This window comes from Periophthalmus magnuspinnatus, chromosome 15 (assembly GCF_009829125.3).
Source record: "Periophthalmus magnuspinnatus isolate fPerMag1 chromosome 15, fPerMag1.2.pri, whole genome shotgun sequence".
In the NCBI taxonomy this organism is placed as follows: Eukaryota; Metazoa; Chordata; class Actinopteri; order Gobiiformes; family Gobiidae; genus Periophthalmus; species Periophthalmus magnuspinnatus.
The window spans coordinates 12,339,787-12,365,527 of record NC_047140.1 but is presented as its reverse complement, the minus strand read 5'-3'; the positions used below and the strand labels follow the sequence as shown (position 1 = coordinate 12,365,527).

The following is a 25,741-nucleotide window of genomic DNA, read 5'->3' as shown; positions in this document are numbered from 1 at the left end:
TAATCACTGGCACCATCAAGTATAAAAATGACCTTTGACATCATGCAGCTGACAGCATACCAGTGGTTTGTTCTTTTGTATTGGTCTGTATTGTTGTTCTTTTCCAAGGTAATGCTTTAAATTGAACATTTTTACACAATCAGCTGACGACAGTGAGGAGTGAAAAGGAACAGGAAATGTACTTACACAGAAAACACCATCCACCGTCGAGTTTGACTTCAACTTCTGAGCCTGCAAAGAAAAAAAGACTGTGTTACAAACAAACAGGACACATATCCTCGAAACTCCATCCCAGGTGCATTGTGGGTAGTGTAGTTCCAGACTATGCTGCCGTAAAGTGACAGGAGCGCGGTGTAATAAAAACTCTGTGAGTGTGCCCAGATTCTGTCAGTCACACTGCAGACTCCACTTTACAGTCAGTATGAGAACAGTGTGTGGAATGCAGAGTGGAACATGCAAAACATATTTAGTTAAAGACTTGTTTAAAAAGGGAGCATTTTACTTCTATGCTGTATTAACGGCTAACACATAACATATTTAGATCACCATGTTGATCTAAATATATTGTATTGTTTTGAAAATGCTATATTTGCCAAAAACAATGCATTAACACGTGCATCCCGCTAATGAAACTACTGCACATCACATTAGGTCCTGCTTTTGTAAAATGGCCATGGAGGAGGTGAGTTAGGCTTGTGGGTGGAGTCTTGTACAGGCCCGTACTGCTAACTGTAAGGAGGGTTTGAATATAGACCCGGAAGAGATTGGTAGATTACTCAAACGTGCATGGATCTAATGGACATGGACATCTAAAACCTCTTCAGACATGTTTTTGATGAGGGAACAACGTTATAATACAGTAGAGAGCTCCAAAAAGTCCATTTTGCATAATACCCCCTCTTTAAGTTCTGTTCTAGTCCTGTTCCTCAGTGAAAAGTTTGCATATTCAAACTGTGTCTTGGTGCACAGGTTTTCTTTTATACTCAGGAAACATAAATCTAACATGAGCGCTACAGTCTATTCCTCCAGCAAAGTACTCCTGATTCTTGGTTCAAAGGTCACCCACTGCTCCTCTGCATTTGACCCATCCTTCAATGCCTCTGGGGTAACCTGTAAGGAGCTCAGGGATCCATCTCCAGATCTTGAGCTAGTCTTGGTCAGGACAGCCTTAGTTGGAGGATTTAACCTATTGTGCATGTTTTGGGTTGATGGGGGAAACCGGAGTGCCTGGAAGAAACCCACTCAGGCACAGAGAGAACATGCAAACTCAGAGAGGCCTGGGCATTTCAGCCACCATAGCAGTAATAGAATCATGCTAACTACACAGGCACAACATACACTTATTTAATAGTAGCTAATAAAGATTTTAAGGAACTGTATGTTAGATGTAGATTTCCCATACATTTTACATTTTGCATAAACATGACTTATCTCTGTCCCCAGGTACAAGTTAAACAGGTTAAAGTCAACCAGAGCTTTTAGTGATAACAATTGTAATGCTGATTTTTTTCACTTACAAAGACATTGGACATGGACATTACGTCTCATTTATTTATGTTATAATTTGGCGTTTTGGTTCTCAGGACGATTATCCAATTAGAAAGCAGAATGAGTCTCGTGAGGTTGCCACTTTTCAATGATGAAATCCAAACCTAAAAGGACTCTCTGAGCAGGTTCTGCAGCTCAGAGAGTGAATTCTGGAGGTTCTGAGCTTTCACATGAGGCCTGTCCATATACTGAGAATGAGAAAATGTGTATGTGTCTTTATCTGCAGGTTAAGACACTGGCAACACAGGTTCAGTTGTATTTGTAGTACCTTTTTAACTGTAAGAGCACACGCTACATACAGCTCCTTTAAATCAAATCAAAATCTCATCCCATTATATATGAATAACCTTACACATTATGACTGTCAGTATTTTCAATTATTCGACTCAAAAGAATATAAAACGTCCTGTCAAACACCTATTACCAATGGCAATGCATTTATTTCTAATGCAGGTCTTACTTTACACATACAAAACATCATTTCTTTCTTATTTTTGCATTTAAACCTCTCTAAACATTTGTCCAATTCCAAACTCATTTCACATCTCATAATTATGCAAATATACAGATATAGGAACACAACCTGACTGTTGTTTTTGTGTGGTGTTTTCAGACAGAATGGCGGTCTCTGGAGGTGATTGCAAACCCACGCACTTCCATTTGATTTGCACCGCGGCACTTGTAATCAGTCTCAGCGCTCTGGCCATGTTTAAATGAGCTGATCATGAAGCTGTCTGAGGAGAGGGGGATTAAACGGTACTCAGGTAGGAGTGCTGTTAGTCCAAAACAATGTTAATCACTAAGAAATACATAATAGTGTTCATGTAAAAGAATGGGAAGAATTAAAACAGCTACTGAAGTTTGTGTTGTAACTTTGTGCGGTGAAAAAAGTCCCTTAGTTAAAACTTTTTAGAGCATTTAACCATGTTTTAGTCATTTCCACTCATTATTTACGCTCTTAAAGTTGTATTTGGACTGATTCAGGCATATCTGAGCAATCTTTAATCGCTTAATTTCAAGATGCCACATTGTAGATCAACACATTTACTCCTGATCGAGTAATACTTTTATTGAGGTAACAATACTCTTGGGTAAAATTGTGGTTGCTCTTCCCACTGTGAGTAAGTCTACAAGTGATAAAAGCTTTATGTTGACAGTATGAACTGATTTGAACATTTATATTTCTTGCACCACTCCTTCAGATATGATTTTGTTCATTTTATTATTGAGTGTGGTTTTAATACTATTGTACTTCCTGAGTCCCCACTGGTATACTTCTAGAGTGTTATTATAAGACAGATAAGGAGTTATTTGCTCCACTATTTTTCCAAAACTTTGCTACAGACAGGCAGGTTTGAAATGGACTTATATTTAGAAAGGCCATGGTTGTCTAGATTGACTTTCTTTAATATGGGTTTTATAAATGCCATTTTAAAATCATCGCGAAAAATCCCAGTTATGAGTGAGATATTAATCATGTCTGAAAGGTTATCTAACAAAGCAGTTTGAAACACATTTAAGAAGATCTGCAGGTAATGTAGTTTTCAAAGAAGTTTGCAAACTCTTCACACTCGTCCGTTGTATCTAAGGCAGGCACTGGAGAGGAGTGAGCACCACATAAAAGGTGTTTAATTGTGCAAAACAACACTTAAGAGTCGTCTGCATTCGTGGAGATGATGCTTGAAAGATACTCTGTTCTAGTTTTATTGCATGCTGGGAGGGGATTTCCATAGACTTTTTGATGAACAGAGATTTGATTTGCGCCATCTCCTCTGTAATTCTGCATATTCTCTTTTGGCATTTTACATTTTACGTTTGACGCAGAGGTACCTCCGGCTGGATTGGCAGAGCACTGTTAAAACCAGCGAGACAAAGTTGTAAGGTAATCTGCTGGTGTCGCTCCAGGAGCTCACTGATAAGGCCCTCAATGAAGGAACACTCTGATTTTAAATAGTGTAGTTCATCTGGAATAACCATAATAGGCTGAACTGTGGCTGGCAGGTTGACTACACAGGGCGGTCTGTTCGTTTCAGTAGTTTGCACTACAGTGGGGCTCACATGATTAATCAAGTAAATTGAGTAATTTGATTGCTACAAAGCGTCAGTCCTTATTTTATTGCCTCGATGATTCCTTGAATTATTATAATTTGGTAAAACCATGTGAAACTGAAGCACATGGAACCACTGAAACTTTTTTCCACATTGAGTATGTTTTCACATGGAGCCTGCACAGCACTGACTGCACAACAGTGAAGAGAGGAGTGTCTTTTAGGTCCACAGGCGAAGTGAAGTGCAGTTGCATGTGAGAGCACGGAGGACAGTGATGATGAAAACAAATCAGTTCACTAAAACATCACCACGAGAGCTGAAGACATGGACTTTAAAGTGAACAGCACACAGAGCTACTGCTGCAAATGACTCCACCTGTGACTCCACCTGTGTGCTGCAGACAGAGCTCAAAGCACAACACAGCAGGATAAACACACGGGCATGGACAACTCTCATCTTAGATGAAGTGATGGGACATAAAAGTTTATTTTCTATGAAATTCATTCATACAGATTGTAACTGCAGCTCACATTTAATGTGGCCTGTTTACAATACAGTCTGTTAATACATAATGAATATTCTAGTGCCATTTTGATCTGGTCTATCTATCGTGTAAATAAAATGCTTCTGTTGTGGGGAAATACTGATGTGCAGAAAAAAGTACATATCTGTTTAACTATGAACTATAACTTAAAAAAACAAAAAAAAAAAAAAACTAACATGTGTTTAAGGATATTTTTGGAAGGTGAAAAAACCTTAAGAAAAAAATTGCATAACTTTTTAAATTAAAGTAAATAACCAATAGATTACTTGATTACTAAAATAATGGCTAGCTGCAGGCCTACACTACAGACACCCGAGGTATTGAATCTATTTTAAGAGAAATTATATTCCACATAGAACAGCCTTAAAGAAAGTAAATATGCAATAAACAAGAGCGTATCATGCCAGCACTTAGAGATGCTGACGCTGTTTTTGTAAGAATACAGCCATATGATCATCTTCTATTTCAGTTTTGACTCTATTAATCTGTTCCAAAAGGACCAAAAATATCGACCGATATCGAGGGATCATATTGACGTCAGCCATGTACAATACTATAACCGATATATCGCCCATCTCTAATTGGAGCCAGACCCCTGAATCACTTGATACTATCCCACTGACCACATTTAGGTTAAAGTCTTGTTAAAAGTCATTGTTGAGTGTGTAAACAGTTTGGCGTTTTATTTTAGATCATAATTAACCTGCGAAAATTGTATGTTTCAGTTGAGATTTCTGGACTTGTGTGCGTCTGGTGACATTTACGTGTGACTGTGAGGAGACCAGATAAATGACATAAATATCATGAGATAAACTGTTATTTACTAATATTCATTTGTATGTGAAGGAATGTTCAAATTGAAGCAACTCTGGAAGAATCGGCTAGTTAAGTGATCGAGTTGTAGTCCCGCTCCTGCCCCCGTCTGCACCTCCCTGCTCCTGCTCGGCTGCTGCCTGCGTCTCCCTGCTCTTGCTTTGCTGCTGTCTGCTCCTGTCTACTCCTGCCTTGCTCCGTCTCTTCTCCTCTCTGCTCCTGTCTGCTACTGCCCTGCTTCTGTAGTTTGACAGTAATGGATGAGCTGCTTCTCTTTGTATCCAGGCCAGCAGCACAGGAACATGCAGGATTTGTCTGTTTTACTGAAGTACATTCGGACTGGTGGTATTAGTTTGGGGGAATAAGCCTAAACAGTTTCCAAATCCCTCCCATTACACTCCATCATAATTTCCAGATCAATCAAAAATACCAAACGGATACCAAACCCCAAAACTCCAGAGGCAAAGGGTCAAGTTAAAGAGGGATATTTTACTTCTATGGAGTCTAACATATAAAATCTCTTCAGTTTTTGATGAGGAAATGATGTTATAATATGGTAGAAAGCTAAAAAAAAAAAAATAAAAAAAAAAAATCTTGCATAATGCTGCCTCTGGAGAAAGCGGTGTTTTTGTCCAGCTGATACGATATACAATATTTGCCTTGTCGTTGTGGCCAATTGCCTGATATGGTCATTTGAATATTTAAGGAGCACATATTGATGAACAGCTGTAGTAAATTTCACAAATGTACTTTTCACTGTAGTAAATAATTAAATGCATCTACTTTTCTATGATATGATATAATCTATAATTTATAAACATACAGACACCTCTTCAGCTTCACTGCTCTGTATGTGTGTATTAACTGAAAAATTCCTTTGAATGTGTACATGCCTAATAGATTTTTTATTTTTTTTAAAGAGGGTCTATGATGCCAATTCATTTTTTAGCTTTCTACCTGCTGTTATAACAGTGTTCCCTCAAGAAAAACATGCCTGAATTGGTTTTAGATGTCACCCATGCATGTTTGAGTATTTTGACGATCTCTCCCGGGCTCTATTTACACCCTCCTTATGGTTAGCTCTAAGATTCTCTGTAATGCTCAACCTACAAGCCTGTGTCATCCATGCTCCCACATGGCAATTCTCCATAAACATACACAAGCATGACACAAACCTGTACACAGCAAACTCACACACCTGATGTGATGTGCAGTAGTGTCATTAGTGGGGAGCAAAGGGAGGGGCAACTCATCAGAAATGAAAGTGAAACTATTAAAACACATTATTTTTGGTGAAAATATAATTTTCAAAACAATAAAAGGTAGGTAAATATGTGTTAGCAGTTAATACTCCATAGAAGTAAAATACTGCCTTTAATGTAAATTCCCTATAGGATCAAATAAAAACCTTTAAATATAACCCTCATGGTCTGAGACTCATGTGTGTTCAGTTAAACCTGGCATTTTTAGAGCTATCATTCACTCCAGGATCTGTGAGGACGCTCTCCTCTCTCTCTTCTGTCTCTTTCTCTTTCACTCTCTCTCTCCTCTGTCTCTTGCTCTCTTTCACTCGCTCTCTCCTCTCTCTCTCTTTCATTCACTCTCCTTCTGTCTCGCTCTTTCTTTCACTCTCTCTTTCTTTCTTTCGCTGTCTCCTCTCTTTCTTCTGTCTGTCACTCACTCTCTCTTGCCTTCTCTCTCTTCTGTCTTTCTGTCTCTCTCTTTTCTGTCTGTCTCTCTCAATTTTCCTTTCTCTCTTCTGTCTGTCTCGCTCTTTCTTTCGCTCTCTCTCCTCTCTTTCTTCTGTCACTCTCTCTCTTTCTCTTTCCCTCTCTTCTGTCTGCCTCTCTCTTTTCTGTCTTTCTCTCTTTCTTTTGCTCTCCTTGCTCTTTTCTGCCTGTCTCTCTCTCTTTCACTCTCTCTCCTCTCTCTCTTCTGTCCATCTCTCTCTCCTCTCTCTCTTCTGTCTCTTTATGCACACAGTTGACTCACAGGGACATGAAGTGCCCTGGACAGATCAGGAGCTGTCTCATGCTAATGTGACTATTGAACACCAGGAAACATTAAACAAACAGCAACACACACTGCTCTCTGAGAACACTCTGTTCTACCACAACACTACACAACACTACACTACACTACACAACACTACACTACACAACACTACACAACACTACACTACACTACACAACACTACACTACACTACACTACACAACACTACACTACACTACACTACACTACACTACACTACACTACACTACACTACACTACACTACACTACACTACACTACACTACACTACACAACACTACACTACACTACACTACACTACACTACACAACACTACACTACACTACACTACACTACACTACACTACACTACACTACACTACACTACACTACACTACACTACACAACACTACACTACACTACACTACACTACTGCTTTAAGACAGTCACAGTCTACACCACATGTGTCAAACTCAAGGCCTGGGGGCCAAATGCGGCCCTCCACATCATTTTATGTGGCCCATGACAGGGTAAATTAAAAGGTATGATGGTCTTAAAATGTCATTTTATCAGGAAATACGCAGTTACACAGCCACATTTTTACATCTAGGCAAATGCATATGCAATATTTGTAACTTGAATAAGCAATAAATACAGAAACAATTAATTAAAAAGTTAGAGTAGTTAGATTTATTTTACATCTGGCCCTTTGAGGGCAGCCATTTTGCTGATGTGGCCCTCGGTGAAAATGTGTTTGACACCCCTGATCTACACAAACAACACACAGACAGACAGAGAGATGGAGAGACAGAGAGACAGATGGAGAGAGAGAGAGACAGACAGGGAGACAGAGAGAGAGAGAGACAGACAGCCAGAGAGAGAGAGACAGATAGAGAGAGAGAGAGACAGAGAGAGAGAGACAGACAGAGAGACAGACAGACAGACAGAGAGAGACAGACAGACAGACAGAGAGAGAGACAGACAGAGAGAGAGACAGATGGAGAGAGACAGACAGAGAGAGAGACAGAGAGAGACAGACAGAGACAAACAGAGAGAGAGAGAGACAGACAGACAGATAGAGAGAGACAGACAGACAAAGAGAGAGAGAGAGAGACAGACAGAGAGAGAGAGACATACAGACAGACAGGCCCTATTTCCACCACCGCTGGTCCATGCCCACCGCTCTGTATTTACGTCGCTGTCCAATTCAATTTTTTCTTAATCTGTGGTACGTGTAGGATTGCACAGGGCAGTGCTGCATAGTCATTTTGGTACAAATGAAGTCGTTTTAGATCAATATTGTGATGTATTATAACTATATATGCAGACACAAGTACAGTATAATAGTTTTCTTTAAGGTCAGACATTGGAGATGGATGGAACCAGGTTTTAATTTCTTACTTCATTTTGTTGACATACAAGATATAAAAAAATACAGAGGGACTTTTCTTATGTAGTATTTGAGTAAATTGTAAAACATTTGAAAGTGCAGGTGCTGTGTTGATGGGCCGTGAAAAAAAAAAAAAAAAATCCTCCACTTCTCCATAATTAGCTCTATCTTGTATAAGGTTATTGTACATTTCTGTGGCGCAGAGCCCACACTAAAGACCCCGGGGAGGGTTGTGGGTTCAACTCCACAGTGTGTAAAGTGATGAGAGCCACACTGAATAAGGCTTTAGTGTGCAGCTCTACAGCCACAAGATAATGAGGAGCAGACTGGAGAGAGGGAAGGAGAGAAAGAGGAGAGGAAGAGGAGAGAAGAGAGACGGAAAGGGTGTAAAGAAGAGGGAGAGAGAGGGAACGGAAAGGAAGAGAGAAAGAGGAGAGGTGAGAGAGAAGGGGAGAAAGAGGAGAGAGGAGAGACGGGGAGGGTGTAAAGAAGAGGGAGAGAGAGGGAACGGAAAGGAAGAGAGAAAGAGGAGAGGGAGGGAGAGGTGGGAGAGAAGGAGAGAAAGAGGAGAGAGGAGAGACGGGGAGGGTGCAAAGAAGAGAGAAAGAGAGAGAAAGGAAGGGAAGAGAGAAAGAGGAGAGAGAAGGAGAGAAAAAGGGAGAGAGGTGGGAGGGGGTAAAGAAGAGGGAAAAAGAGGAGAGGGAGCAAGAGGAGAGAGAAGGAGAGAAAGAGAGAGGAAGAGGAGAGAGAAGGAGAGGAGAGAAAGAGAAGGAGTGAAACAGGTGAGACAAGAGAGAAAAGGATGGGAGAGAGAGCGGAGAGAGAAAAAAAGAGGGTGGAGAGTTAGTGAAAGGAAGGAAGGAGCGAAAGAGGAGAGGGAGGGAAAGGAGTAAGAAGCAGAGAAAGAGATGGAATGAGAGAAAAAGGAGAGAACAGAGATGGGAGGGTGCAAAGAAGAGAGAAAGAGAGAGAAAGGAAGGGAAGAGAGAAAGAGGAGAGGGAGGGAGAGGATAGAGAGAGAAGACAGGAATGTGCAAAGAAAGAGAGAGGAGGAAAGGAGTTAAAGAGGAGAGGGAAGGAGAGGAGAGAAAGAGAAGGAGAGAAACAGGTGAGATAAGAGAGAAAAGGAGGAGAGAGAGAGAGCGGAGAGAGAAAAAGAGAGGGTGGAGAGTTAGAAGAGTGATAGGCCGAGATATTGAGAGCAAGAAAGAGAGAGAAAGAGGTGGATAAAAAGAGGAGAAAAAGAGAAAATATCCTCTCTTTAATTGATGGCAAACTAGACCCCTTGCAGTTTGCTTATCAGGGAAGAGTGTAGATGAGGTAAAAATATTTCTTTTGGAAACTATTTATAAACACCTTGAAAAGCCCAACTCACAGGCAAGGATTATTTTTGCAGAATTCTCTTCAGCTTTTAATAAAAGGCAGCCAGGTTATTCATTAAGAAACTAGCCTCTATTTTTAGTCTACCTGATCAGCTTTTACTGTTACTTTTAAACTGTTTAACTGAGCACGTACAGAGAGTGCTGGTGAATGGTCAAATGTCCAACCCCATTGTTTCTAACATCGGATCTCCTCAGGGTTGTGTATTGTCTCCACTGCTTTATATCTTTTATACAGACAGTTCTGTGAATGAGTGCAGTTACATTATTAAAATGTCAGATGATGCTTGCCTAATGTCTCTTCTGCAGGGAGCAAACTCAGACCACAGCAACCTCTACCTGCTTTTATTGAATGGTGGGACAATAACCATTTAGACTTAAATGTGGCCAAGACCAAACAAATTGTTATGGGCTTTTGGAAAAAAGCTCACAGTCCAAAAATGAGCTTTTTCCATAGGAAAGAAGTGGCAATGGTGGACACGGATTGTGTTTGATTCCTCCCTAAGATCGGATAAGAACACAGGGTGCCTTCTATACATCTCAAACACTACAGATGAAAACTAGGCTCTTGGCACATTATACAGTAGAACTGTTGGTCCATATGCACTGTCCTTGTAATCAAATGAATACAATGCTATTGACTTTTTTCTCCTGTTAAATGGCAGTAATTAAAAGTATGTATTTTCTTATCTTCAGGAAATTCACATTATAAGCAATTATATAAACTTGTATTTCAAGATAAAATAACCATAGTTTCCAAAATCCAAGACAAGGAGAAAAATGCAGATTGTTTTTTTGTTTTTTTTAATCACCCAGAGATCATTAATTTAGTGTTAGCAAAAGTGAGTACATCTCTTTTCAGTTTCACAGGCTCTGTCCTTTACCACATGCAGATCATCACTAGTGACTGACCTGCAGGTTGCCACAGAAGGGGTAGATGCCCGAGTCAGCGATGTGGTTGTCCAGGCTGTTGGGGTTGGGGTTGCGGTTTCGACTCCTCTGGTAGGGCGGGGTGGTGGAGGTTGTGGTCTGTACAGGAGACATGGACTGCCACACGCCCACGTCTGTGCCGTTACCGAACGCCTGGATCGCATTACCTGCACAGGACAGACGGGGGAGGGGGTTAGGAGAAGCATCAAAACTGTTTGTATCTTTGGGAATGTTTGTTAAAGGAACTGGATGAGAGATGTTGAGTTTAAATTTCATAAACATGAGCTAACTGCATCTCCACATACAAAGTACATGTTCAAATCAAATACTGGCAACACAGGTTTAGTTGTGATTGTAATACCTTTTAGAAACTGTAAGAGAGCAGAAAAAATACAGTTCCTTTACAGTGTCTGGGTATGTGGTAAATGGCCCTTTCTCTTCCCAAACAGAGTGTGTGTGTGTGTGTGTGTGTGTGTGTGTGAGTGAGGGGGTGTTTAGCTGGGCCAGTGTTATCTTTCACACCCCGTTGAGTGTTTTAAGTTGACCACAATTATAAAGATCCACTCCTCTTCTCCGTAGGTCAGCTTTACATTAGCCATGCAGCCACCAGACGCTAATGTGGTGTTAGCGTTAGCCTTCATTAGAGCTGCGCTAACAGGCCCCTGGGTGTGGAGTCGGCTTTGAACAGGGTCAGAGCAGATCAGCTGAGGCAGAGGGACGGTCACATCTGCATACTGCTCTTTATCGTCGCTGCACTATTAATACACATGAGGGAGGGGTCACGGGGCCAGCTCTTGTGTTTTTGTACTGAACTATGTCATTTTTCTGGAGAAGCTTTTTTTTTTTTTTTTTTTTGCTTTATCAGGAATATTCCACAGTATGGCATTCAACTTGTCTATTTATCTATCCATCTATCTACCTATATATCAGATAGGCAGTTTAAGAGCAAAAATGATGAAAATGAAGATGCGCAGACTTTAAAAACACAAAGAAGCCAAGGCCGGTCACAAATTTCAACAATTTTCAACTTCAGCAAATCATTTTCCAAATAAAATCAGTTCTATATTTTAAAGGGCCCATATTACATTATTTTTCTGATCTGTGTTATAATGTCTAAAATATACCTGGAGTTGTGTCTTGTTTCATTCACACAAGTTTAACACATAAATCCTGCATATTTAGACTGAACTCTTCCCTCGAAAACTTGCTCTGTTCCACTTTGTGATGTCATGTGGTAATACAGGAAGTGTCGCTTCATTCCATAGACCTTGATTAGAATCATTTGGATAATTTTAGGCGAACTTAAGTTAAAAGGTAGCTGTTAACTGGAAAACTGCTTCTTGACATTACAAGGTGAAACAGAGCAGGCTTTGGAGTAAACAGACTAATAAAGAATTACTCAAATGTGTGAATGAAACAAAACACAACTCTGGATATGTTTTTGATGAGGCAACAACATTTTAACCTGGCTAAAAGCTCCCAAAAGTAAATGTTGCGTAATATAGGACCTTTAACATCCCAACATCACAAAATTAAAGTGTTTATAAGAGAGCACGGACTGTATTTGAGTTTCATTAGACTCATACATCAGTTTTATTCCTGCAGCATTGTTACACTATAATAAATACATAGAGCGACATTTATGTGGGGCAGATGATATTTGCATTATGCTGCAGGACGTGTTAGTGACATTTAAACATGGGTCCTCTTTCTTATTTATGCTCATGGTACAAAACAATACTCATATACGCCCGTAGACAATATAAATACGCAGAGAGTGTAGGTTTATTAAAGAATGCTGTTTCACTGAAGCATAGCTCAAGGCTGATTTATTTAACATTACCACAAACAAAAGCCATTAACAGTCATGAAATATTAGGTCAGGTTTCAGCTTATATAATGGACATTGGTGTATATGAAACGCTTTTACCACAAATCTTTTTGATGTGAGATTTGCAAAGGGGACTAGGACTTAATTTAAAGCCACAGTGAGGAAACAGAAAATGGAAGATTAAGGTAACATTCCAGGGAACGCAATGACATCTATATGGATCGAGGATACACACTTTTTCAGTATAGAGAAGGTTTCATCATTGGCCATCTGGACACTGTTTTAGCAATCAAGATGTTTCTGCTCCATCCAGAAGCCATTTTACATTGAATGTGTCTCAATTGTAAAAACAGAGTCCAAATGACCACCGATGAAACCATCTCTCCATACCACTCCTACACTAATGAAGGATTACGGGGTATAACTTTTTCAATACTTTACGAAGTTCTTTCCTCGAGTTCAAATGAATGTGATTGACAGGTGGGACAAGCGTGGCCCGTCGGTATCAAAAGGCATAAGTAGTATCATTAACAGTGTAGAGTGCCCAATCAGAGACTCTGGAAACTGTTTGGAGCCTAAAATAATGTTCTATGTTGACTAACCTTTTAGTCAGTGTATATTTTTTGCCAATCTGCCTCTTATTCACAAAGTTCGAGCACAAACAGCTGATGAACTAATATGTCTATAGATGTAATAGTGCTAATACGATGACGAAGCGTTTCACACACACATTTCAGTTGAATTCTTATAGAAGCAACATAAAACATGAGGACAGGAGTCTTTTAGACTTTGAAATGCACGTACTGATGTCTGGAGCCCTGTACAGAGCTGAGGCTGCAGCTCACAGACAGGAGGCGCTGTAGAGCAGATGCAGAGCACAGGGCAAAGTGACATGCAGATTGTGGTTAACACAGATCAACCCCAACTGCTTCACTCGTGTTATAATAACTAATGCCCCCCTTGAATCTTGGAGAGAAACAGCTTATAATCATAATGCATGAACAGACAGAAATTTACTTTGTTTTGTTAAAACAAATTGGGACCCCAGACCCCCAGCTAAAACAATCAATAAATAACTTTATGCAGGCACCCTATTTAATGGACTAAAGCTTAAAGGCATTGGCAAAAAGTACTATTGATTACTGCAGGTGGGTGCAGGGGGAGCCTTCAGAAAGCTTGCCTAGGGTGCCAAAAAAAGCTAGGGCCAGCACTGGCTGCTTACAAGGAAAAAAGAAAGGAAAGAAATCACAATGAACTCCTTCGTTCCACATGGATCAATTAAATAAACAAATCTGATTGGATGATCCTGTTTGGTTCTGGCTTGAGAAGCAACAGAGGGAAAGGTGAGCAGACCCATTTACCTCTGTATAAAAATACAGAGAGTTATTAGTCTGGACTTGCCTGGCAATGGAGGCGGACCACACCAGAAAAAAAATGTTACATAGGGCACGTTTATGTTTTATATGAGCAAATTCACATATAATTCAAGCATTATATATCTGAATCTAAAAAACTTTTATTTAGGCCTGCATCCTATTACAATCATGTTTTTTATATTTCTAGGAACAAAGATTATGCGGAGCTACATTAAACAACATATAGTAGCGTATTATAATAATAATATATGCACAGCATTAGCTCAAAGGGAGCTACAACAAATGAAAACTTGTGTAAAACTGTGGATTAGCATCGTGCTAATATGAATGGAAAATCCTGTAGACATGCTAGTGCTATTAGCGTCTTCTATTTTAGTGTGAATATACACTGTAAATCAACATAAAGTGCCTCATATGAGTTTATAGAGCAAGTTAACATGTTATGTTACATTACTTACAGACAGATATTGGCGTGAGGCCAGACTGTGAAAAATGACTGAATTATTGAAAGTCTGAAACAATATGGCAGCTACGGTAGCTCAGAGTAGACAAAACAGATAAACTCTTCTTTCTCCACTGGTCCATTATCCATAGATTTGGGATATAATTTTATCTTTCAAATTGGTTTTCTAGAGCAGCGATGAACACATGTTAGCAGAGAATGGTTTCGATCCATCGACCTCTGGGTTATGGGCCCAGCACGCTTCCCCTGCGCCACTCTGCTGATACTGAGTAGGTTTGGAACTCAAACCTGGGTTACCTGCCAGGACACTTCCGTTGTACTTCTGCTTTATTTATTTATTTATTTTACCTTTATTTTACCAGGCAAAACATTAAGAACAAATTCTTATTTACAATGATGGCCTGGGCCTGCCAGAGAAGCCAAGGGAAGGGGAGTTAAGGGGTAAAGGGGAGTTATCAGTCTGCTGAAAGCCACTCCAGGTGAGACTCGAACTCACTGGAGCACAGACAGAAGGCTTTGACAAATTTACACAAAGGTCTAAAAAAATCATGGGGATGTAATGTTAAACGGCCAAGGTCCATGGTGAATGTAGATTTTGAATATATTTTTATCTTTCAAAATCCTTTAAATACTTAACTTCTGTAACCTAAACTGTAACTCTTCAGAGTTTAATTTAACAGAGGCAGGTTTTGACCCATTGACCTTTGGATTATATGCCATCAGATGTCCTGTCAGATGTTGGACAGGAGTTCTTTCTCTTTCAATGAGAAAGAACTCCTGTCCAACATCAGAACAGCCAGTGTTAGCAGAGTTTTGATCCATCGACCTCTGGGTTATGGGCACATCCTGAACCTAAACAAACTTTATCTTCTTTCTCCAAATTATATGCCAGCATACTTTCACTTGCCAGTCTGCTGAAAAGCCACTCCAGATAGGAATCGAACCCACTGGAGCACAGACAACAAGCTTTGACATATTTCCACAAAGATATATTTAAATCATGGGAATGTAATGTTAAACCGTCAAGGTTCGCAGTAAGTTTAGCCTCTCTTTAGGCTTTTAAATGCATTACTATTAGCTTATTGCTGGTCCATTATCCACGGATGTGGGCTATAATTTTATCTTTCAAAACCAGTGTCAAACTCACGCACTCTGCACATGTTAGCAGAGGATGGTTTCGATCCATCGACCTCTGGGTTATGGGCCCAGCACGCTTCCTCTGCGCCACTCTGCTGATACAGAGAAGACTCAATTCATTTGGCAACAGCTATGAAACAAAACACTTGCATCTTCATCAAAAACATGGTGCTAAATGTTGTCCATGCATGTTTGAGTAATCTAGCGATCTCTCTCGGGACCTATTCGAACCCCCTTATGGTTAACTGTAAGATTCTGTCCACGTCTCCACCCACAAGCCTACGTCACCAATGCTCCCATGTGGAAATTGTCATAAATATACAAAAAACATGATACAAAACAATACACTAAAACTTCACAAACCTCATTAGTAGGATGCATGCTGATTCTGTTGTGATAGCACTCTGAAGGGGGAGTGACTTAGTGTGAGGAGCAAGGGGAAGGGAGTCAATATGTCAAAAACAAAAAATAATGTTAATATGTTAACATGTGGTTTTCTGCGAATATAGCATTTTCAAAACAATAAAAGGTCATATTGCAATTTAAATATGTTATGTGTTAAACCTTAGCACATCATAGAAGTGTACAAATCTATAGAAGTGTACAAATCTATAGAAGTGTACAAATCTATAGAAGTGTACAAATCCATATATTTCCTGTTCAAAACTGCAGAACTCATCTACATCATGGAATTTCATCATAACAAACAGCAGATTTTGAGTTTTTCATTTTTAATGTTGAAAAATGGCCATGTTACAGTTTTGAACCTGACATATATGACCTAGAGTCATATACAATATTGAATAAATAAAGGATGAGGGACACTGTTATAACATGATTAAGAGCTCATGAAAACATCTATTTTACTTAATATGTCCACTTTAAAAATAGTTGCGCAGATTTTTATTAAAAATAATAAATCATATTCAAATTCACCTGAGCCTCATAAGGATAAGATCAGGTAAATTTTATTATCCCAACAGGAGAAATTTTTCTTGGGCACGAAGTGCAATGTGTATAGACATTAAATAGACAGACATGGTACAGAGAGCAGAATAAAAATAGATTGCATGAATGCAGTCACTTTTAAAATACAGAATAAAAAATGGAAAAGAAAAAACAAACAAACTGCAGTGCGTGTGCACAGGTAGCCTAGATGTTAGGTCTCTGTGTGACGGCGGAGTAAGCAGATGGAGAGTATTATTGGGAGAGTGTTGGTCTGAAGGGGCTGGATAGTTAATGGGTGGGTGGGCAGAAGATCTACAGTTGCAGGCCTCCCCTCTACACCACCTACATGTTTTTCATTCTATTTTATATCTATTTATTTATAAAGGGAGATCTCAAAGAGAGGATCAGACTCTCTTTTGCATAGGTCCATTTAAAAAATTAAAACAGGAGCAGGTGTGATTATAAATGTTTACCACCACATTATTAAAGTGCATTAGTGACACCAGTGTATCCAGTTTTGCACGTCCTTGAAATGTATTCTATTTTTGCGAAGCAAAATAACCAAAAGCTTTTTTTTCCCCCCTATTTCCGTTCTAGTGTGGATAGTTTAGTTAGTTTAGTTTAGAAATAGAAGTTTTGGATTAAGGTCATCAGCTCCTGTGGTCTATGGAGTGGAGAGCACTAAAGACCTCCAAGTGAAAGGTCTTAAAGAGAAAATGTGACTGTGTTATCTGCCAGAGGTTCAGAGCCAACATAATCAAGATCAGAAGGATTATTATTATCTAAAACATCACATACAGGGATACAATTCCTATTAAAAGTATCACATAGTTCATTTTTAGAATTTACAATAGGTGAATCTAAAAAAACATTGGCTGGTTATGTATGAATATTATGTTCTGAGAGGGATCTTACTGTCCTCCAGAACATTGCTGGATTTCTGTGACTCTCTATCAGCGCAGACATGAAGTAAGATGTTTTAACTTTTCTAACTGCTGATAAAGACTTATTTCTTTTTTTTTTAAGGATAAAAAATGCTCAGTCCAGATCTGATCTAGTTGTGTGTGAAGTTTCCCGGCAGCATTTCTTTTATTAAATAAACTTGCAATTATTGTGTTGAAACAAAATTAATTCAAATGTTTTATTTAGGTGCATGTTGGTTTGCAATTTCATTAAATTAGCAATAAAAAAGGTCACATCAGGGTCAGTGAATGCTGACATCGCTGTTATATAATACAGGTTAGAGATGAACGTTTGCTAATTGAAATGTTTATATGATCTTCTCAACTTTACACACAGATTTGTCTTTAAAACTTTTGTATTTCAAATTCACGCAGTTGGACAGTAGTTGCTTAAATCCAGTGGGAAAACACCCTGTGCCTTATAATTATGGGATTTTTGATGGTTTGCCACAATATTTATAATACAGAGATAGAAATATGTTCAAGAAGTTGTTTCTGTAAATACTGAGATCCAGTCCTGTTCTTTTAAACAACTGTCAATAGCATTCATGGTCTCTTCACTTCTTATATGTTTATAAGTCACCTTTACTAGACTATATCAATGAGTGTGCCTTTATTTAAATTTCTAGGGTCAACTAAACATTTTTTCTGTGAGATTCAGGCCATAGCATAAGTCCTTCATAGTTTCTGACTCTTTCCCCATCCAGTTAATATTTATACCGCCCATTATTAGGACTGTGTAATTTTCCAGTTTAGAAAGCATCATGAATATATCAAGCATAAGAGCATTTTGGATGCTGAAGGTGCAGGATAAATACCAGCAATAGGAAATGTTTGCAATCAGGATCTTTTACACTGCTAACAGACAGAGACAGATATTCAAACCATTTGGGCTTTGAGCAGGAGAATAAAACGTTTACAGACACACAGCATCTAAAAGCGCCCAAAACCTCGCAAAATCACCCAAAATCACCCTCGGAAGGATAAGATAAGAATCTGTCTAGTGTCATCAGTCTGTTAAAGGATACCGCTCATCCAAAACTCTCACAGACACACACACAGAATGCCTCATAACAAAAGGGTTTACAGTCTAATCCACACACGACTTGTATTAATTTGACATTTGAGAAACGTTCACATGGCGTTCATCAGAGTAAACAGCCATAGTAAACAGACGGAGCAGTTACTACATATTTACTCACATATTTAATCAGTCTTATATTTAATGTTTTCATAAGCTCAAATGTCAGGGGAGCACGCTGAGGAAGAACTTACATCAAAGTGCAAATATTATCATTAAGTGGGATTAAGAAGGGATTTTAAATTAAAGGCCAAGTATCCATTTTTCCTCACATGTATTTGTGCAAAATGTGTCTTGCCCCACTACAGATACAGTGTATAAGGTCCAAATAAGTCCACTGTATTCTGTCTGTATCTAATAATGAAGGGTTTTATTGTTCGAGAATCAAGAAGTGAGCGTTAGAATGTTTGCTTTACCGTGTTGCCAAAACTCCGCTCTGGTCTCTCTCATTGTGGTGAATAATTAGGATGGTCAGAGTGCATAAGGTAAGTGAGGGATGACTTTGGAAACTGCAAACACTTTAAAATTAATTACTTCTGTTTTTCACAAGAACCAGGTACAGAGACTTTGATCAAATTTGGTTAAAATAAATAACTAACTAACTAACTAACTAACTAACTAACTAACTAACTAACTAACTAACTAAATAAATAAATAAATAAATAAATAAATAAATAAATAAATAAATAAATAAATAAATAAATAAATAAATAAATAAAATAAAATGGATCATTACTGCAGCTGCCATAAAAATTAAGATTTATTGACAGTCATTTATTGTATCAGTATATGGATGCTCTTGTGATTATCATATACCAAAAAAGTGTCTATTAAGAGTTTAGCTTGGAATAATTTGTACACATAATACAAATAATATTTTGTACATTTTACACATTTATTAATTCATTTTTAACTTGTATTATTACAATTTAGTTTTTGTATTTTTTGTCTTTATTTCTATCTACATATATATATATATTTTAAATGACTATTTATAAACAACATTTTTGGATCATTAACTAGTATATTTCTTTATTTACTTGAAGTTATAAAGTAATGTTTAATTTAGTGTGCAGAGTGTGCGAGCCTGTTACAGTGTGTGTCTGATGCATAAATAGCAGTGAGTGAGTGTAGCCCTGCTGTCACAGTCTGCATTAATGCCACTTCCATTAAACACTTTGCACAGGAGAGGGAGGTTTTATGGAACAGCTCTCATTGCCCTGGACTCACAGTACGTCTGCGCGTGTGTTATAAATCAACAGATTCATACCTATTATGTATAATTATTAATAGTGCTTCGTCACTTTGGGTACTGGCACTCTCTATATACAGTGTGTCTGTGATCAGCTTGTTATAACAGTGTCCCCTCATCATTATCTTACTCAGAAAAGTTTTGCTTAGAAAATGTTTTCACCTATCCCCTGTTCGGTAAAAACTACATCACATAACCATTTTATCAGAAAAAAAAAAAAACAGAAACGATGAAATGGCACACTTGGTATAGACATGGACTGAATTACTTTGACTTCCTTTCCAAACATATGAACAGTTTTACCAATGCTATGGTTATCAAGATAGTCAAAGGGTCTTACCTAAGTACACAACATCAACAACCTACATTTGTGAGAGAATGTTCCAATGACAGACACAACCAACACTAACCCATATCCACAAACTCCCATTCATTATTATCCACCGTACTGCAAAAAACCTGTGGAATATACTACACTTTCCGCAATAGATTCTCCAGTGTTCCCCAGGCTCCCCCTAGAGGCCGCTGTGATGCTGCAGGACACAGAGGGAAGGTGGGCACTTTTATCCTGAGGGTTGTTGCTCTCCTTAGACTGTCCTGATCAGGGAGTAAAACAAAATGATCAAATACGCACTATGTCTCTAATGTAACACTTAATTTACTCCCACAACCACGTCTGTATTGTGCAGCTCATGTTCAATGCAGTACTGACAGATCTCAAGCTCGGGATGTGTCTTATGGAAGGAGGAAAGTTTCATGCTTATATTTGACTGTGTGATATTTGCGTAACTCCTCCGTTGCAGCGTATAACTTCAGTGGAGCGTGGCACCAGTGCTGTTATGAAACCGGGATTTGTTGTTGGATGTTACTATTTACCAATGAGCAAAGGAGCTGGATGCTGCAGAGTCATGGTCATGGTGATGTGCAACCCTATTTAATAATAACTCTATTAAAACATTTAAATACAAAGAAAGAAATAAACACCCCCCTTTAGGTATTAGGTTTAGGTATTCTGCTTCTTTTTTTTTTTACATGTCTCTTTACTGTTCAATGTGCTTAAATGCTTAAAAAAACTAAACTAAAGCAAAAACAAAATGAGTTAACTTTAAGCAGTTTTCACAACACTCAAAGACCAGAGCAGAGTTTTGCTATTTATGGCAAAGCTAACAACAACTAGCATGCTAACACACACTTCTTGTTTATGAGACAATAAAATGCTTCATAATTAGATGCAGACAGTTCACTCCAGTCTCATTTATACCTTATGCCACATGTGTCAAACTCAAGGCCCGTGGGCCAAATGTGGCCCGCCAAGTCATTTTATGTGGCCCGTGACAAGGTAAATTAAAACGTATGACTGTCTTAAAATATCAGTTTATCAGGAGATACACAGTTACACAGGTATTTTTTCATATCTGTGCAAATCCATATGCAATATTTCTAACTTGAATACGTAATAAATACAGAAACGGTTAAGTAACAAGATTAAAAAATGGTTACATTTATTTTCCATCTGGCCCTTTGAGAGCAACCATTTTGCTGTGAAAATGAGTCTGACACCCCTGCCTTATGTGATTATGATGTATCAAGTAAGACAAACATGGCTTAACTACATGGACAAAAACAGTCACTTAAAGTTGCTCTTTGACGGTAATTGAAGTTATATTGACTTGAAGTATCTTTGTATTATTTGTGTGTCATGTCTTGTTGCGTTGTGACAGTTTGAGCTGTGTGTGCTCAGAATCATCTCTCTCTCCAGCAGAGGCCATGGAGCGTTTTCCTCTAATGATCTCCCATGGCAAGCTCAAAGAGACACAAACTTGTCTCTTGTCCCTCCTCCTCTTCTTCCTCCTCCATCTCTTCTCCCTCATTCTCCTCCTCCCTCTCCTCTTTATCCTCCTCTCATTCTCCTCCTCTTCCTCAGATCTGTCTCTTCATGTCATATACTCTCCCTCCTCTCATGACCCTTCCTTCTGCTCCTCCTCTTCCTCCTCTCCTCTTCCTCATATCTGCTTCATCATGTCATACACACTCCCTTCTCTCATAATCGTTCCTCTTCTGCCCCTCTTCTTCCTCCTCTCCTCCTCCTCAGATCTGCCTCTTTTTGCTGTGCACTCTCCCTCCTCTCATGACCTTTACTCCCCCTCCTTCTCTCCTCCTTTTCTTCAGATCTGCCTCTTTCTGTCATACACTCTCCCTCCCCTCATGACCCCGCTCCCGCCTTCTTCCTCTTCCTCCCTCTCTCCTTCCTGCTCTTCCTCCCCCTCTCCTCCTCTTCTTCCTTTCCTCTTCCTCAGTTCTACCTCTTTTTGTCCTACACTCTCCCTCCTCTCTCGACCTGTCCTCCCCCCTCTCCTCCTCTTCTTCCTCCTCTTCATCCTGCTCTTTCTCCCCCTCTTCCTCCTCTTCCTTTTATGTGCTCTTCCTGTCCTCCTCTTCCTCCCCCTCTCCTCCTCTTCCTCAGATCTGTCTCTTTTTGTGGTACACTCTCTCTCCTGTCATGACCCCTTGGCGGCCGAGTGTCAAACGTTGCACACTTCGTCAGTTCCACTTAACTGCTGAGTCGGCCTAATGAGGGAGAGAGAGAACGGACAGCAGACTCAATGAGAGAGAGAAAAAGTCAAGAGAGAGAGGATGGAAAGAGAGAGGGGGGAAAGAGAGAGAACAGGCAGCAGACTCAAAGAGAGAGAGAAAAAGTCAAGAGAGAGAGAGGACAGAGAGAGGAAGGAAGAGAGAGGAAGGAAGAGAGAGCGAGCAAAAGTCAAGAGAGAGAGAGGACAGAGAGAGGAAGGGAGGAAGAGAGAATGGACAGCAGACTCAATGAGAGAGAGAAAAAGTCGAGAGAGAGGATGGAAAGAGAGAGAGGGGGAGAGAGAGAGAACAGGCAGCAGACTCAAAGAGAGAGAGAAAAAGTCAAGAGAGAGAGAGGAGAGAGGAAGGAAGAGAGAGCGAGCAAAAGTCAAGAGAGAGAGAGAGGACAGAGAGAGGAAGGGAGGAAGAGAGAGAATGGGCAGCAGACTCAATGAGAGAGACAGCAAAAGTCAAGAGAGACAGAGGACAGAGAGAGGAAGGGAGGAAGAGAGAGAACAGGCAGCAGACTCAATGAGAGAGACAGCAAAAGTCAGGAGAGAGAGAGGACAGAGAGAGGAAGGAAGAGAGAGAACGGGCATGAGACTCAATGCGAGCGAGCAAAAGTCAAGAGAGAGAGAGGACAGAGAGAGGAAGAGAGGAAGAGAGAGAACAGGCAGCAGACTCAATGAGAGCAAGCAAAAGCCAGAGAGAGAGAGGAAGGGAGGAAGAGAGAGAGCATGGATCAGTCTCAATCAGAGTGAGCAAAAGTCAAGAGAGCGAGAGAGAGAACAGTGAGAGGAAGGGACAATGTGCAGCAGACTCAAGGAGAGAAAGCAAAAGTCAAGAGGCAGAGAGAGAGAATGGGGAGTAGACTCATTGAGAGCGAACAAAAGTCAAGAGAGAGAGAGAGAGAGAACAGGTAGAGGGAGGAAGACAGAGAGAAAATGGGCAACAGACTCAATGAGAGCGAGAAAAAGTCAGGAGAGAGAGGGCGGAGAGAGGAAGGGAGGAACAGAGAGAGAACGGGCAGCAGGCTCAATGAGAGCAAGCAAAAGTCAAGAGAGAGACAGGACAGAGAGAGGGAGGAAAGGAGAGAGAGAGAACGGACAGCAAACTCAATGAGAGCAAACGAAAGTCATGAGAGAGAGGAAGGAAGAGAGAGAGAGAACTGACAGCAGACTCAATGAGAGCGAGCAAAAGTCAAGAGAGTGAGCGAGCGGGGAGAGGGAGGGAGAGAACAGACAGCAGACTCAATGAGGGATCCAACCAATGTTAAGAGACAGAGCGGAGCTGCCTTAATGAGCGAGACAGCTGAAGTCAAGAGAGAGCACTACTAAGAGAGGGGGGGTGGGCAGAGAGAGAAGTGTGTGGAAGAGGAAGAGATAGACAGAGGGGGCAGAGAGAGAAAGAGATGACACAGAGACAGAGAGAGAGATAGAGAGGGAAGAGGACGGGCAGAATTGTCAATGAGGGCTCCAACCAATGTCAAGAGACAGAGAGGAGCTGCCTTAATGAGGGAGCCAGCCAACGTCAAGAAAGAGAAGAAGGGGAGGGGAAGAAAGAGAGAGGATAGAGGGGAAAGAGAGAAGGGGGAAAAGAGTGAGATAGAGAAGGAGGTACAAATGGGGAGAGAGAGAGGCAGAAGAAAGAGAGGTGAGGAGAGGGAAAGGAGAGGAGGAGAGAAAGTGGGAAAGGGAGAGTCAGGGAGAGAGGATGGAGGAGAAGAGAGAGGCAGAGAGACAGAGCATTCTGTCTTTTAGTCTGGCAGTATGATGAGCATATTGTGACGTTTTGTTCACTGTATTTGCAAAAAGACTAAACTCAAACTCTATTGACTGTGATATCACATAACAATACAATATCTCCCAGATGAAGTGTCCAGACTACTATAGTTCATTTCAGAATCACTTAAACTCACTTTCTTCCTTTAAAAGCCTTATAGAGTGTAGGTTTGTGGTGGGCCGCTGCTCCTTTTCCCAGAATGCATTGTGTTCTGGGCTCTTTGGGTCTGAAATAGCAGCTTTCAGTCAATGGAGTCACCAGGGAGTTGGGTTACATGCATTTCACACAGCTAAGTGCTTCTGTAGCAAGGATAAGGCTAACAATAAGAGAAACATGGAAACATGGAAACAAAACAGCCCCCCTAAAACTAGAGTTGAACAATAAGCAATGAATAAAATAAATAAAATGGACGACACACGTAGAATTTAGTAAACAAAAAAGAAATACTCAAAGTAACTCCAAACTCCAAAAATAAATAAATAATAATGAAAAAATAAAAAATAAAATAAAAAAATAAAATAAAATAAAAAAATAAAATAAAATAATAATAATAATAATAATAATAATAATAATAATAATAATAATAATAATAATAATAATAATAATAATAATAATAATAATAAATAATAATAATAAGCCACTTTTTGCTTTGAACCCTTGTTTGCACTTCAGGCATTTCTAGATGTTGAAAAGGCACAGCTGAAAAGTGAAAATACTTTGAGGATTTAAATATAAAATATTAAAAAAATATATATATAAATTTAATTATTAGTTAACCTGTTTTCTTTGCTACATAATTCCAAATAACTTGCTTCATATATTTGATGTCTGCCATATGTATATAAAATGTATAAAGTAGTAAACATAAAGAAAACATACACTGAATGAGAAGGTGTGTCCAAACGTTTGACTGGTAACTGTGTCATCTACTGTGTCTGGGAGTTCACACTTCACTGTGATTGGTTAAATCCACCTGTCATTCATTCACTCGGAGCCTTATAGAGGTTAACCAGTAGGAGATGTGGGTGGGGAAAAGTGTATTTGAGCATAGAGCTGCAGTAACCAGAAACAGATTGAGTCATGATACAATACGACCAGAATCCTCAAAATCACAGATCGCCATCCAGGCTTTATCACGCAGGGAGGTTGCCTTTCCACATCTCAATGGAGACAAGCAGTGGTGTATCTTTTAAATTAGTATTTTAAGCATATAGCATAGAGAAATATGATCACACACTTCACTGTGATTGGCTAAATTCATCTGAGGCTGACCAATAGCAGGAATGGGCGGGGAAATGTGTCACCATAGAACCACCTCTCCATAAAAGCTGTTACTCAACCATATTACTATTCCATTTTAACCGTCATTATGTCCACTGTTTGTGAATCAAACCTGACACCCTCGCGTCACAAGCTGGCTGCCCTGGCCTGTATAACACACGTCACAGTGTGTGGTGTAGACTCACGCAGACAGGTGTTCTCCGTGAAGAAGTGGGTGAAGCGGTCACATTCGTCCTTGTTGTTGCCGCTGTTGCTGCAATTACAGTACGGGGACACGCTGATCTTTGGAGAGCGTAGGTAGTTTGGCGTCATCACTGTGCCTACGAGGAGAAAGAGGAGGGAGGAGCGGGCCTTCAGTTACCATAATGGAGTCAAAGTCATTCAAATGTAATAGA

The 25,741-nt window shown here is 39.7% G+C and overlaps 1 protein-coding gene across 3 annotated transcripts in view; it reads right to left on the bottom strand.

Moving 5' to 3' along the window:
• The window catches only part of gfra1a (gdnf family receptor alpha 1a), a 152,200-nt gene that overhangs the window by 9,501 nt on the left and 116,958 nt on the right, over positions 1–25,741 (bottom strand). For all 3 annotated transcript variants that reach the window (XM_055227047.1, XM_055227046.1, XM_055227045.1), the window contains 3 exons: positions 25,532–25,666; positions 10,645–10,829; positions 187–231 (listed from right to left, as the gene is read on the bottom strand). In XM_055227047.1, coding sequence (XP_055083022.1) covers positions 187–231; positions 10,645–10,829; positions 25,532–25,666 — 365 coding nt within the window. The remainder of the gene's footprint in view (positions 1–186; positions 232–10,644; positions 10,830–25,531; positions 25,667–25,741) is intronic.